Source organism: Alexandromys fortis, unplaced genomic scaffold, assembly GCF_014885135.2.
Source record: "Alexandromys fortis isolate MF-2015 unplaced genomic scaffold, M_Fortis_MF-2015_v1.1 scaffold_78, whole genome shotgun sequence".
Classification (NCBI taxonomy): domain Eukaryota; kingdom Metazoa; phylum Chordata; class Mammalia; order Rodentia; family Cricetidae; genus Alexandromys; species Alexandromys fortis.
Window position 1 is genome coordinate 2,089,280 of NW_026067977.1, and position 16,208 is coordinate 2,105,487.

Sequence of the window (16,208 nt, forward strand, 5' to 3'; positions counted from 1 at the left end):
ATACAGCTGTGAGGCATGTTCTTAATTAGTGATTGATGGGGGAGGGCCCAGTCTGCTGGGGGTGGTGCCATCCCTAGGCTCTATAAGAAAGCAGGCTGAGCAAGCCATGAGGAACAAGCCAGTAAGCAGCACCCCTCCATGGCTCCTGCTCTGTTTGAAGTCCCACCCTGCCTTCCTTCCATGAGAAACTACAATGTGGAAGTGTAAGCCAAATAAACCCTTTCCTCCCCAACTTGCTTTTGGGTCATGGTGTTTCCTACCTACCTAAGAAAGACAAGTAGAGATCAACAGACAGTTCAAACACTCATCCCTACACCTGAGAGACAGTGAGAATGACGAGACAAACATTGACCAAAAGCAACTGGAGGAGGGGGAAGAATGGAGGGAGGTACCTGGATCCAGCACGGCTCCTTCCAGAGTGACAATACAGAAGAGCTGGATGAGCTCTCCCCGGGTGACTGATGGCGTGTCCGAATGCACAGAGACATTAAATATGGGACCTGGAAGAGAGTGGCGTTTACGTGGCATTAGTCTCTTTCACACAAGTTCAAATTCCATTCCTGAAGTTCCAATAGCATCTAAACGTGGTTCGCTTTCCTGGGAACTGGTCTGGGGAAATCGTAAAGCAGATATTCGAAGATCTCCTTTCTCTATCCAGAGACACTTGCATTGGGCACACCTAACTGAACTCGGTCTGGACGAATCTGAACTGACCTTCTCTGCCTGATGACCACAGTTTCCTTTGGTGGAATACACTCACCTCCCACCTGGGAAGCTTAGGCGGGTTCCGGGTTCAGTGAAGTCCAAAATAGTCAGGGAGGGTGAGAGACCAGAGGGTCAGGGGTCAGCGACCCAACTCTTTTGGTCCCAGCTGTGTTACTGGTCTTAGCATGTTCTGCAGTACTGATGGGGACAAAGACCCCCAGAGTTAAAGGGCTGAAACCCAGTTAGGAGACAGACCAGCCCCCAACAATGGCAATGTTTACATAAAATATAGGGAGGGGCACTGAGAGAATGTTAGAATTTTAGGAGAAACAGACAGCGTGGAGCATCCTAAAAGTCCAACCAAGTTGGGGTAGGCAGGGTGCATATACTTCTGGGTCAACTTGCTGCAAAACTAAAACTATATCTCAGCCTCCACTGAGAGAGGCTTTGTCTTACCCCTCCCCACAAGAATACAGCAGCCTAATGATTACTTTGAACCCATCTCTGATTCCTCTTAGATTAAGGGCATTTCATAGCTCAAGTCAAATTGATCCCAACAGCTTAACGCTTAACTTTATTATTCCACCTTCTAAAATCTAGGAATAAGAAAAACTGAAAGAATGTTCTAGAATATCAGTGCTGTGGGACCCTATTTGGATTTTCAGCAGAGCATAGACAGACGGCCTGGGAAGCTGAGGTAGAGCTTACTTGAGGAATAGGGACATTACTGTTTCCTTGTTCAGGTTACTGGAAAGGAAAATGGACCCCAAAGTGTGTTTTAAAGCATCCATAAAAAACCTACTAGCTCAGGAGAGTGTATGAAAGGTCACACCGCCATGAGGCAATGAGCTGAAATGACTCTGGCTGGATTTTCACTTCAGTTTGATGGCTAATAAGAAGTCATGAGATTGCTTTCCTAGCACTAAGGATATGAATAATCCGTGTAGTCCCAGGAGAAGGGTAAAGAAAGGGTGGATACAGAGATAGGTGTGTTAGGGAGACCCAGGGACTAAACTCCAGAGGGGCTGAGAACATGGCAGGATAGCAGGCTCAGGGGACATCATCTCCTCCAGATGCCTCAGCCCTGGCCCCCGCTCTGCCCCCCGCTCTGCCCCCCGCTCTGCCCACGGCTGTGTGGAGTTCAGGGCCAGCCTTACTGCTCTGAACCGGTTACGTGAAAATGACTGAGAACGTTGTTTCTGTTGATTCAGGGTGTCAGTGGCCATGGTGAACAAGGAGGTTATACTTTTCCCGTAGATAAGAAACTTGATTGTAATAAACCACTCTGCTAAGGGCTTTCTTTGAAAGTATTCAGGCCCCTTCTAAGAAAACCCCAAGTGACCAAACACTGAAATGCTCAATTGATTTATGTATTTTTCTTATTTGAAACAATGAAGACTTACCTAATTTGAACAAATGTCACTTTTCTTTATATTTCCAAAGAAAACCCCAAATGCCTTCTGGGTCACAAGTCATAACTCCCATTCCCCTACTGGTGGCTGCCGTGGGAACCAAGGGAGGGCTTGTGAGAGGGTCTGTGCTCTGTCTCACAATGCAGACACGGCTGGGGAAGAAGGCCTTCATTGTGGCAAACAACTCAGAGGAGTGGATTTCCTTCTGATGAAATCAATAGCTCGATGTTAATATGGTCATTATCCCGGAATAGTGGGGTATTTCGAAATATTTTTATTATGGTCAGTTTTTGTGGCAATGCTGTTTTGTGAGGGAATTTGTCTAGCTAACTCTGCAGACCACAGACTATGACTTGAGAATTCAGTGAGCAGCCAGAGTCGCTAGGGGTCCCTGGATTCCCAGTCAGCTAAGCGTATAGGGACCACTAAACTTTTAAATACAAACAATGACACAACCACGGTCCATCCCCACCAGAAAAAGGCCTGAAGGGCAGCATCTCTGTGCAAGCAAACACTGCAACCCATCTGCTCCTCCAGCCGTAGGGTCATGGCTAAGTGATGCTCCTCTCTGCAGCCCCTGGGCCAGTGTCTACCTAGCACTTATTGGAACAGGACAAATGATCATCTTACACTAAAGGGGAAGAAAGTGGGTCATAGAATTTTATCTATAGCCAAGCTTTCCAAGTCACGAAGATAACACCAGAGGAAAGTTCTAGAAAGATGAACAACCTAAATTAGTGTTTCGTAGGGCAGGGTGAGAGTGGGGGTGTGATTGCTCTACTTTCTGTAATATGGATCTATTTTAAATTTTTAATCATTATTTTTATCCTAAGTGTATGCCCGTTTTGCCTGTGTACCACATGTGTTATTCCCATGGAGGCCAGAAAAGGGCGTCAGATCCCCAGGACTGGAGTTATATATATGCACACAGTTGTGAACTGCAATGTGGGCACTAGGAATTGATCCCAGGTCCTCAGGAAGAGTGCCCAGGGCTCTTAACTTAGCGCTTTCCCTCTATTTACACATTTCTATACTAAAAAGAAAAAAAAAATCACTACTCTTTTAAAAGAATAATGCCCGCATCATCACGCTTAAATCTCATTTCAACCCTGATACCTGGGTCAGTAAGAGCCATGATCTAGTAGATTTCCCCTGGGAAACTCAGACCCTACTAACAAAAGACCAAGGCTGGGGATGGGGTGACAGGATGGTGAAGCCAGGGAGGCCTTCTTTGGAATGGGGTCTCAAGGCAGAGTGCTGATAGGTAGAAGTGAAGGCTCTTCATGATCAATTCAGCTGTTTATCTGGGGCTCTAGTATTGGGCTGGTCAAACAGGTGGCAACTTCTAATTAAAGATGGGGACAACCTGTGACAATTCCACAGACAATATAGTTTTTAGGCGATCTATTCAACCTGGAAATAAAGAGATTACTAGCTGCTATACTGAGATTTAAAGAATTAATAGACCCAATATCCATCCCTAACCCAGAAATATATATGAGGGATTTTATATCTACCTCCTCCACATAAATGAAAGAATGATCAAATAACAAATGTAAAATAAGACAGAATTGACTATAGCAGAGAGTAAGACAGAAACGTACAAAAAAGGACAAGATCATGTAATCATCTCAACAAACACAGACATGGGAGGGGGTAATCATTTGATAGTGGATAAGTGCTTTTCATGACAAAAACACCCAACAAGGCCAAGTGTGGAGGCTCAGGCCTTCAATCTCAGAACTCCTTAGGCAGAGACGGGTGGATTCTGATTTACCTATAAACAAATGTGAATGATTTAACAATTTCTTTTTAAAAAAGATACATTTTATTTTTTATCTATTTTTTTTTGTCTTTTTGGTTTCTTGAGACAGGGTTTCTCTGTGTAACAGCCCTAGTTGTCCTGGAACTAGCTCTTGTAGACCAGGCTAGCCTCAAACTCACAGAGATCTGCCTGGCTCTGCCTCCTGAGTGCTGGGATTAAAGGGATGCATGACCACCGCCTGGCTAAAAAGATACATTTTATTTTTAATTATTTGTTTAGGTGTGTGCACATGACTGCAACTGCCCAGGAAAAGTCAAAAAGGGTATTGGTTCCCTGGAGCTGGAGTTACAGGAGGGTATAGGGTGCTCAACATGGGTGCTGGGAACCATACTAGGGTCCCAGCATAGTCATGTGCTTTTAAACACTGAGCCATCTCTCTGCCCCCAATAATAATAATCTAATAAAGCATCTCGCATTTGTTATATTGATTCAGTTAATGACAGATTTTTTTTTTGTAAATTAGTATAAATGTATACATTCAAAAATTCCTAACTAAAACACAAAACAAAGCAAAACAGAAAACCCAAAACCTAAAACTCCCTAACTAGCATGCAGGGTGGACCAGTGAGAACTGTTATTCTAACATTAACAGAAGACAGCTCTTCACAGGGATCATCTAACTGAGACTGGGGATTTGAAGCTTTAAAAGCCATCTTCCTACTGAAAGACATACACACAGAAGGTGTGCCAGGGCCTGGTGAGTCACACATAAGTGTGAAATATTTCCACTTGAGAACATCCACCTTGCAGCCATACAGCCCAGAAACGTGGGCTTTTCTGCCTTACGACACGATGCTATTCTAGTTGCTAAGGATAAAGTCATTTCTGAGTAGGTAAATATCAGGAATAACTGTTGTCAGAAACTTGGCAGAGTCGCCAATACACAGCACCACAGTAACTCTGGTGACGCCTATTACAGGAAGTGTATCCAATCCACGACTTAAGGGAGCAGTAAGGCTGAGGGTCATGCCAGGGTGGAAACACTCATGAGAGGCGGGACCCAGAACTGCGGTCACCACATATAGTCCTCCAGCTGGAAGCCACGAAACGAATGGATTCAGGCTCCCTTTCTGACCTATCCACTTCAACAAGCTACGTGCTTTCTCTCCTCTATGTTCCTCAAAGACTGAAGTTCCAGTCTGGTCTTTTTAAAAATAAAACCATACATTTCCAAACAACCAAAAAAAAAAAAAAAAAAACCTTGTACATGCGTGTTTAAGACAGACTTATACCAGCGGGGAAGCGGACAGACCCGAACCGTCCATCAGCTGATGAGATGATAAGGCATGGCCTGCCCGTGTAACGGACTAGTCAGTCACAAGGATGAAGTGAAGGAAAGCAGGCTACAACATGGGGGACATTTGAAACACCAAGGTGACATATGTGTCATGAACACAGTGCAGGAAACTCCATAGACAGGGAAAGCAGAGTGGTCACTGCAGGGTGGCAGGCTGGCCACTGTTGGTTAAGGGTCTGAGTTTCATCTAGGTGCTACAGGAATGTTCTATAGTTGTCTCTGGTGACTGCTGGCCACACAACCCTGTGAATGTATGAACAGCCTCAGAGTTATGGACCTGGAAGGGATAAACTAAACGGCATACGACTTCTAGTTCACAGGCTATTTGAAAAGCCAAGGACAAGGGCTTGGGAGACCGCACAATATGTAGGAGTGATTGCTGCCTATAAATGAGGACCTGAGTTCAAACCCATCACCCATATAAAAAGCCAGGGGAGGCCACATATGCCTGTGACCCCAGCCAGCACTGTGTGTAAGTTGTGGGTGCTGGGGAGTCAGGGATCCCTGGCTTTCTAGCCATCAGGCCAGGTCCGGGCTCAGTGGGGAAGAGTTTCAGGGGAGGAACGCAGAGTGACAGAGCCAGACACCCGACGCCCTCCTCTGCCTTCCAAGCACACATGTGCACATAAACCACACATATATATCACATCACATACACATACCACTCACACATACCCAAAGACAAACAAACAAATAAAAGGGCCCTCAATTAAAATATTAGGCTTGTCTCTCTCCCAGCTCAATCTGTGGCGTCATAGAGTTCATTTCTTCACTCACCTGAGGTTTGGAAGTCAATCTCAATGGGATTGGAGAGACTAGTCGCTGCTTCTCGCCACAAGCTACCCCCAATAGGAGACCAGGCTGTCACCATGCAGCGGTACAGCCCTGCGTCAGACACCTGAGTTTGGTACATTCGGTATCGAAACTCATCCTCTTGAACCTTCTCTAACACAACGCCGTCCACCCGCGATGCGTCAGTCCAGTTCTCCAGCTTCACCACAGAGTCCTGGTCCAGGGAGATGATGTACTTTGTTTCATTGGGACTGGAGAGGTCCCCAACAGGCTTCTCAGCCGTGATGAGCACTGAGTAGCGTGGCGACTTAATATTCTTGGAAGACACTTTGCAAGTCATCTCAAATGTATTCCCCGCGGCAAAGAAAGGCTTTGGCTGCCGTGCCTTCACCACGAGCACAGAATCTGGAGTGAAGAATCAGAGGGAGGTCATTTCCGAGAGATTTGGTTAAAATGGATATACATCTAAAAAAGGAAAAGAGAAAATCAAAGCATCCAGGAACGAGGGACTTCTTTTGCATTTTGCCACACGATAACACTAAGGAAAATGCGGAAACTCCAAAAGAAAATAAAGTGTCTGTCTGTGAACAGGCTGGAAACCACCACGGGGAAGCCGCAAGCTATCTGAGGCACAATGGTCAGGGAATAAGTGTATTGGAGAATCAGATCCTTGAGATGTTTCGTCGAGAGAACTCTGAGCCAACAGGCTCTCAAGATTCACCGAGTTAGGGGAAGATAGGTTAAGCTAGCCACACCACAGCCTCTCTGCTGGGTGTTAGCCTGTATGGCAGCATATGCCAGCCTGGCTTTTCTCTGCCTGACCCTACGTCACTAAATGCAATTGCATCTGCAGATGCGACCGATTCCACCTCATTTACACTCCAGAGATGTGGATTTAAAACTGCAGTCAATGTCTACAACGACAGTACCAGTGGGTCTGCATGTTCTTATGGCTTCTCTGTCAAACATCACTCCCTAAGCATGTACACACTAGGTTTCTTCAGTCACACTGGCACAAAGCCAGGCATGAGGAAGTTACTCAAATAGCTACTAAAAGATGAACCGAATCATGCCTTCCTTTAAAAACAAACAAACAACAAAAACTTGTTTTTGGATTTTTTTTGTTGTTTGTTATTTGTTATTTTTTGAGACCTTGTATAACCTTGGCTGTCCTTGAACTCACTCTGTAGACAAGGCTGGCCTCAAACTCAGAGATTTACCTGTCTCTGCCCCCAAGTGCTGGAATTCAAGGCGTTCGCCACACTCTAAAAAAAAAGTCTTTAAAAAAATTATTATTGTTTTTAATTGAACTATATTTTTTCCCATTCCCCTAGGGAGAAGGGGCTGGGAAAAGTCTTTTAGTACAATAATTAATCCAAAAGTTTATCAAGTTAAGAATTTGATAGGGAGCAAACCTATCATCACAACATATGTGCTATGCTGTCTTCAGAGAGATGATTTCAGAGGTACCATGGGCCAGGCACATACAGTCTTGCTTCTCCTGTGAGTTTGATTATTCACTCATGAATCAGACATAATTCATATCATATCATATATCATACCATATCATAGGCTCTGGTGATGAAACAGTAACCCTTCACTTAAAGTACTAGTAGAGGAAGACAAGCAGATAAAACAGTGTGACTAGGTGGTAAAAATGTAAGAACAACTAGAGAAAAAACAGACAAAAAAATAGACAAAGTGTAGGGCTAGATATGGGGAAAGGGAGTAGAGTTACAGACAGAGCACCCCAGGAAGGTCCCATTAAGAAGGCGACATTTGACTAAGCACCTGAGGGAGGTGGGAAAGCTTGCCAGGTGGTGAGGGGAACCATGGGAAGAACAAAGGAGCCAACCAAGTAGAGTGGGCAGTGGAGAGAGCTGTGGGGGAAGCTGATCAGTCTATACAGGACACTCAAGGCCACTGAGGGGTCTCTGAGATAGGGAACCTGTGAGAGTTCAGGGTAGAAGAATTTCATGATCTGATTGGATGATGCTAAGGTGTGATTATTATTATCATTATTATTATTATTTTATTATTAGTCTTGAAACAGGTTTCTCTCTGTAGCTCTGGCTGTCTGGAACTGGCCTTGAACTCAAGAGATCCACCTGCCTCTGCCTCCCTAGTGCTGGGATTAAAGGCGTGCATGCCACCACCGCCCAGGTTAAAGTGTTATTAAGGGTGGATGCACTGAGACCAGAGAGGAGGCGGTGATGTAAATACAGTGAGAGATAGCAGTGGCTCCTGAAGAGTGAAGTGTGAGGGGCCACTGGACTAAGCCAGTGTCCAGAATGAGGAGTCAGAGCCGGGCACGGCGGTGGCTGCAATCCTGGAACGTAGGAGGTAGTGACAGGAGTATCAGGAGTTCAAAATCCTCTTTGACTACATAGTGAGTTTGAGGAGGACTGGGCTACACGAGACCTTGCCTCTAAAAAAAGGGCCACAAGTCAATCAAACAACAACCAAAAAGGGAATGTTAGGGGTGGGTATGACTAGCTTGCATAAGGCTTGTAAGGTCCTGGGTTTAACCCCTAGCACATTAAACAGGACAAAGCAAAGCAAAATAAAGCGAATGCAGAATCAGAAGGGAAGGCTCAGGTCGGCAACTAAAGATGGAGGAAGACAGGTTGCAGAGGCCAGAGGTTCCGTTTTGGACACAAGTCGGAGAGGCAACAGAACACGGAGTCTGGAGTTCCAGAACATGCTGGGATAAACATGCAGAACTGGGAATCAGTCTCTGGCAGTGGGGTGAGAAGACATCGCTAAGGAAGGTAAACAGGAATTCAGGGACTCTGTCCTGATGTTACGCCCTGCATGGGAACCGGAAGAATGGAAGGAAGTAGCAAAGGAGGAAACTAACAACGGGCTTCTGCAGCGCGTTGATGTCGTCTGGCAGCCTTACTACGTGCAGTGAGGGGGAAAGCAGGTACCAAAGAGATAGAGGAGAAACTACAGATATTAAATATAGTTCAATCAAATCCTCCGCTACCAAAGGACAGAGTGGTGGGCAAGGGTGGTAAGAAACAGAAAGATGAAGGAAGAAGATAAACCAAAATTAGTTTCCCTAACAGCACTCTTAACAGGCTAGTGGGAAAAGACCAGAGGAGAGAGAATATCGAAGGCACAAGAGAGAGGGCCATGTGCCTGAGCTGTGAGGGGCTGTCCTTTGCTAAGACATAAGGGTGAGTAACAGGTTCGATGCTGAGCCCAGCAAACGGAAGTTCTCCTTTGACTGTCTTTTTATAGGGGATGGAGAAGCAAGGCCAGAAGCTGATGGAGGCTGGGGGAGGATGTTTGCAGAGAGAGCAGGTGGCGTGCAATTATCACTTAGGAGAGTGGGGAAGTAAACACATGAAGGAAACCAGGATGGCTCTCAGTGTTGAGAGCCCACGTGACAGAAGGGATCGGAGATTTAAAGTGAGGCCAGACCACTCTTGGGATGTTTTTTTCCTTCAATTGCATCTAGCTCTGCATAAGCAGCCAAGGAGATAGCAAAGCTGGCTTTGAATCGGGCTGTGTTTTAAGCAGAATATAGGGTAGACCAAGCCAGTGGCAAGAGATGCAAAGGAGGGACACGATTGGGAACTTAGGCTAGGTATCACCAGGTGATCATATAATTTCCTTACCCCTTGGCCCTGGACACATACCAGAGTGGGCTATGTTGGACTTCCTGGTAAGAGAGAAGTGAAGACCCAGTAAGGAGGAAAGACAATGGCAGATGGCAGGATAAACAGACTGAAGCACTCAAGGGAATGATCTAGAAAGACGGTGTGCATACAGAATCGGGAATGTGAAACTCAGCGATGGAGGGGTTGGGTTTCAGCTATCAGAAGTAGGCTAGTCTGATGTACAGAATCGGGAATGAAGGACCAAAAAGCACAGAGGATGCTACACTTAGAGGAAGACAGGGGACTGAGAATGAAAGCCTTGCCTACACCAGGGTTCCCCAAGGTGGCTACTCTAGAGGATTCAAAATCAGTATCCAGACTGCACACACCACAGACCAATTCGAATATAATCTCTACTGGAATCTTTGCTTCTGAAAGCTCCCAGGATGACTTCAACAAAGCAGGCCAGACAGGAGTAGTAACAGTGGCCATGAAAGCAAGGCTGGCATCTCCAACAAGTGAGCAGAAGATCCAGGAGTCAATCAAGTTAGTGATGGGAGGAGATATGAAGAAGAGGGAAGAGGAAGCAGAATGGCCCTGGGCAAAAAGAAGCGGAGGGGACTTCTGGGGCTCCTACCTTCTGAGGCCCAGAATATGTTGACGGGCTTGGAGAAGACGTCCTTACTCTTTACCCAGCTGTTGTTTCTCTGCCTGGTCCAGGCAGACACAACACAGTAATAACTGCCCCTGTCTTCCTCTGTAGTCCTTTGAATCCGGAAACTGAATGTGTCTGTGTGCTCCTTAGAAAAAATAAACTCTCCACTCTGGGCCCGCTGCTTGCTCCTCTCTCCATATCTTAGAGTCCAGTCCCCGTCCATCACTGCAAGAAGCTCACTGGCCACCACGTCGTCACTGCGACGGTTCATTTTGTAGTACCATGACACGGTAAGTCGGACACCGGTCTCCACGCGCTTCGTGTCCACCACCCGGCATTGCAGTTCTGTGGGGTCGTCTGAAAACCCAGGGACCTTCGAAGCATTCAGGTAGACTTGATATTCTGGTTCTGAGGAGGGAGAGAGAGAAAACACAGCAACATAAGAACTGGCAAAAGGAACAAGCCAAGGACCGCTCAGATTGTAGGAAACTGTCCATCCTGCCAACTTTTTTTTTTAAGATTTATTTATTATGTTTATAATATTCTGCCTCCATGCATGCCCACATGCCAGAGGAGGGCGCCAGATCTCATTACAGATGGTTATGAGCCACCATGTGGTTGCTGGGAATTGAACTCAGGACCTCTGGAAGAGCAGCCAGTGCTCTTAACCACTGAGCCATCTCTCCAGCCCCCATCCTGCCAACTTCTGACACAGAGACCAAGTCTTTTGTGTTGGGCAGCAAAGACCCTATAAGAGCATTTCTCGAAGCTTGTAAATCACTTCTTCCTGTATCTGCTTTAAGAAAACAGCCAAGGTAGTTGGAGAGATGGTTCAGAGGTTAAGAACACTGGCTACTCTTGCAGAAGAACTGGGTTCAATTCCCCAAACCCACAATGCAATCACAACCATCTGTAACTCCAGTTCCAGGGGATCCAATCCCTCTTACAGGCTTTGAGGACACGATACACATGTGGTATACAGACATACATACAGGTAAACACCCATACACATTAAAAAATAAGACTAAATTTAAAAATAGAAAGAAAATGACCCAAATGTCCTGGGTCAGAACCCCCCACTTTTGCGTAGGATAAGGGAAGCTAACAGGTGCTCCAGGAAGTTGTGGTCTTTGAGATGGATCTCAGAAACTTAGTGTCCACATCCTCTCAAGATTATCTCCGGGATGCCAAGCAAGCCCCACTGGAACAGCAATGCAAAGTTAACCCAGAGAACAATCTACAGTCTGAGGCCCATTAGGGCTCAGGTTGCTGCCACTTCTGGCTGTGCCCCAAATACAAGGCCCCCAGGTCCCCACACTCATACATATTCTTCTCCTCATTTGCTATTTTCCACTGAATCTGTATTCGGTCAGGCAACACCCCCTGGCTGAAACTCCCCAAAAGGACATTCTTTCCACTGCCACAAATAACTCACCCTGTAACTCTGCCAGCCTTGAAACCAGCACCTAGTGAACCTGGCCCTGCCGAGTCTGCTCAGTATCAGCCCCAACTTCCCTACCACTTTTCCATGTCTGTGCCATCACGGGCTGCAGGCCTCCTCCACACTTGCCTCCTTAAAGAACCTGTATTAGAACCCTTGGCAGGCAGCCTGCCTTCCTCTCCAGTCCCCATCCACAGGCTTCTCAACCACCATACAGGCTGACGCCCTTGTGGTAAAGCAGTGTTTGGGATGTTCTGCAAGCCTTAGTGTCCCTGGGAGTGGCGTTCTTTCTCTGAGCTCCCATACGTCTTTTCCAGTCTTTGCTTGGGAGTCTCATCTGCAAGACCCTGGAACACAGTAGGGAAGCAAGATCTATCCCCTGGATTGGCAGTAAGGTTATTAGAAAAATCTACTTTTTTTTTTTTTCTCCAAGCGCTTTGCCTTCTATGAGAAAAATCATTCGACTTAAACGGAGCCTCCACTTTCCAGTGCTCTCTTTATCTCCACCGCCTTCAGCAACTTTGTTTTATTTCTTGCTGCTTTTATTTATGACTCACATGGATTATAAACTGCTGAGGTCAAGGGACTGTTCTTTTGTGATTTACACTTCTAATGAAATTTATGACATCATGACTTCTCCAAGAATGATTAACAGGGCTAGGAAATGGAAAGAACTCAAAATCTTGATTCTCTCAAATGTCATCTTCACAAGCATTTAATTGTGAGTAAGACTGGGCTCCACCACAGAGGTAAACCCACAGGGCCCCTGCCTGGCTGTGTGAGCAGCCCCGCTGTGCTGGGGATGCTGTGTAAGTAGGTACCAGAGGATGCTGGGACATCAGTGGTGGAGAGGACTGGGGCTGCCTCACTTCACTCTGAGTGGAGCAGCAGTGCAGGGGGTGGGTGGGTGGATGGGCTCTCAGGTTGTCTTCCCACCTTCTGGGAGGGGGGCTACCATGCCAGACATAAGCTTTCCCAGCAGCAGGTGATTGCGGGGTGACCTCCCAGGAACTTGTGAAAGATGCCGTATGCGGAGGACATGCGATGCCCTCAGCATCCCACATTCAATGCTTTAGCCCCTTCTGTTATCTCAAAATTTGGTTCAGACTGAAAAGCAGAAAAGAAAGACCAAGTTCATCTCACGTGGAAATGACAGATTTGAACTGGCTGTGCACACAGCAAGGTGACACAAATATATTGGGTGCCTGCTGTGTACGAGGCAATATATTGAAGCTCGGGGGTGAGACCCTCAGACAGTCACTGTGGAGTGGGCAACTGCCATACTTGGAGGAAAAGTGTCACTGCTGGGGACACCGGGGGCACCACGGTGGCAGGAGTGTGTGGCCACCGGAGCAACTCAGGTAACGTGGAGGGGGCAGGCAGAGGAAGGAAGGCTAGCAAGAGGTTTTAACACAGGTTTCTTGGAAGCTTAGAGCCAATGAAATAGAAACATGGAACACAGTGACCCTGGACACTGTACTCGATTTGTTGTAGCAGTGGCCACTCTGGCTGCCATTTACAGAGCTCTGTCTACGTTGAGTAAGGGAGAGGTAGCACTTCCTGATGCAACAGCATCAAGCTGGACGCTGCTTCATGAGGCCATGGAGAGCCACGAAGACGGCCTGCGGTGGTGCAGCACCAGGGGGCAGCAAGCAGACCTCGCTCATGTGCTAACTCTGCTTCTCCCACTGACCTGCAGACAGTCTCAACAGATCTCTTAAGTTCTCTGGTGTCTCATCTGTAACAATGCAGACAACGACTATAATACACCTCCCAACACCACTGCATGGGTTGGGAACTAGTAATACCCACAGACGGGGCTGAGAGATGGCTTGGTAAGTAAAAACACTAGTTGTGCAGGATTGGATGACCTCAGTTCAGTCTCTAGAACCAATGTAAAGAACCTGGTGGTACTCATAACCCCAGCACTTAAATGGTAAGATAGAAGGCACAGACAGGGGAATTACCAGGAAGCTCACAGGCTTGCTAGCCTGGAGTACACAACATGGCAGAAACAACAGGAGAGCCTGCCTCAACTGGGTGGAAGAGAAAACGCTAGACAGTTGTTGTCCGACCTCCACACATCCTCTGTGGCATGATTGTGTTTATATCCCCCCCAACACAAATAATAAAACAACAAAAAGGTGCTTAGCCTGGCTCCTGGAGTCCACACCAACATATATGAGTACACACAACACACACACACACACACACACACACACACACTTCACTATTCATAATTCCCATGACACACCCAGAAGGACCTTTAAAAGCCGAGTAACTGCCTCTTGGCTCACAGGTGGAAGATCCTGTCCCAGGGCTTCCTACCTTTCAAGACCAGCATGTCTGGTGCCAGGCCTATAGTTTCTAAGTGCTCGACAGGAAGATTTTCAGTACACTGAAGGCTTTGCTGGCCATGGCACTGCCAATTACTGCCACAGGGAATGTGACCAGAGGACGGCTTCCCATGGGCCTGAACCCCAGGCCGACTGAGGTGCCATGCTGCTCCCCTGGGGACTTCTGTCCTCTATCAGATCACGTACCTTTTAGTAATAAACCTCTCTGTCTTTCATGGTTGACTTCCACCCACAGGCACTCCCTTCCAAAGTGACCCCTTTCTAATGGCTGTTAAAGTGATGATGAACGACAGGGAACGCTCATCACGGCACTGTTCGCAGTTCAGGAGAGGGAGCCCACCTGTAAGTGTCAACGGATGGATGGAGAAAGACAGCATAGGAGACATGCGCGTGTGCAGTGCGCGCGCGCACGCACACACACGCGTGCGGGCGTACACACATGCTACAGTACTTTTAGGCTTTTAAAAAGGAGGAAATCCTGTCATTGGCAATGACACGGATGAACCTGATAGAGACCGTGTTAATCAAAATAAGAGAAACACAGAAAGACAAATGCCTCAGAGGATCTAAAGAAGTCAAACTCATCGCAGCAAAGAACAAAACAGTAGTTCTCCGAGGCTGGGGCAGGGAGGGGCAGGCGTTTGTCAAAGGATGTCAAACTTCTGACGGACAGAAGATAAGGCCAGAAAGTCCATTAACAAGGGGGCGGCTGCTCTTAGGAGATTGTCTATAGGTGCTTATAGGTGCTTGACAACTGCTAAGAGAGGGGATCTGAAAGGTTCTTACCACACAAAGTCAGTGTAATCATCGGAAACAGAGACATTCATTAGGTTAATTTAGCCATTCTGCTCTGCAGACATGGATCAAGTACCATCGCGGACACCATGATCATATACAATGTTAATCCAGATGAGGTAGCGTATAGCTTTAATCTCAGCACTCCAGACGCAAAGGAGAACCACTGTGAGTACCAGGTCATTCAAAGTTAAGTGGTAAGCCCTGCTTCAAAAACAAAGGCAAAACCACATACCCACAGAGACACAGATACACGCATATGTATAATATAGGTATACAATTTTAGTTAGTCAGCTAGTAAAATTAAAAAGATGATTAAGAAGTGGAAATGATTAACTGACCTTTTCATGGTCAGGGGGAGAAAGCTCCACCAGGGTACTCCCCCTACCCCCTTTTTTTTCTCCTTGGCTACTCCCCAAAACTCACCCACTCAGTGTTTTATAGACTTCACAACCCAACACAGGTACGAAGCTGTGTCAGGCACATTGGCTGGGCTCTGCAGCATCCTAAGTATAGCCAGGCCACCAGGTCACCATGTCACCTACATCAGTCCTCTTCTTCCCTCACCAGTGAGCACATGGAAGAAACCCAGGTGGAACCCACTCCTAAGAGGCACAGCCAGCTCCCTGTTTCCCACTGACCCTTCTTTCTCCTGGCCACCCCGAGTTGGGGTGATGTACCCCATCTCCCGCTTTGCCTCTTTTAGCCTACACACCACAAGAGAGTAAGCCCCATGTGTTCTCCCTCCCGTTCTTCCCACTCCAAGCCTGATGCATGGCAGTTAAGAGCGAAATCACAGGGGACATCACCCTCACCGTGGCCCTCGCTGCCTCCAGCATGGCCTCCCAATGGTCTCTACACTGATACACTGGGCAAGACACAGTCATAAACCTCCCGGGCCTCCTTACCCCTGCTTGGTTCAGAGCCTGTGCCCTGGCCTGCACTCAAGACCTTCACCATTTGAACCCAACCTGACCCCAGTACCGCCTCCCCTCCCCTGCTCTGGGCACTCTGCTGCTCCTAGTTTCTGCCATCCTCTCTGTCACACCTTCTTCCTCATCCCCTAGGGCACCTGCTCAGCATGCAGTTGAGGAAACAGCTCAACAGATTCCCCTACTCTACTCCCCTCTTCACCCTGAGAGGGAGGGACCTGCCCCCCCCTACTGTGACCCAGGAGATGGGGAGGGGCACAACACAGTAGGGCTGCAGAACACTCACATCCGGTTATAAGAATCTTATTGGCAGGACAGGAAAATGTCTCCATGGGCTTCGGCGGCTGCTCTCCTACTCCTGGTGAAGTTAGCCTGAGCCCCACCTCCAC

General features: G+C 47.1%; 1 protein-coding gene across 2 annotated transcripts in view; it reads right to left on the reverse strand.

Annotated features, from left to right (window-relative positions):
- The window catches only part of Ptgfrn (prostaglandin F2 receptor inhibitor), a 70,155-nt gene that overhangs the window by 9,502 nt on the left and 44,445 nt on the right, over positions 1-16,208 (reverse strand). For both annotated transcript variants that reach the window (XM_050157542.1, XM_050157541.1), the window contains 3 exons: positions 10,277-10,702; positions 6,017-6,436; positions 393-500 (listed from right to left, as the gene is read on the reverse strand). In XM_050157542.1, the coding sequence (XP_050013499.1) occupies positions 393-500; positions 6,017-6,436; positions 10,277-10,702 (954 nt within the window). The remainder of the gene's footprint in view (positions 1-392; positions 501-6,016; positions 6,437-10,276; positions 10,703-16,208) is intronic.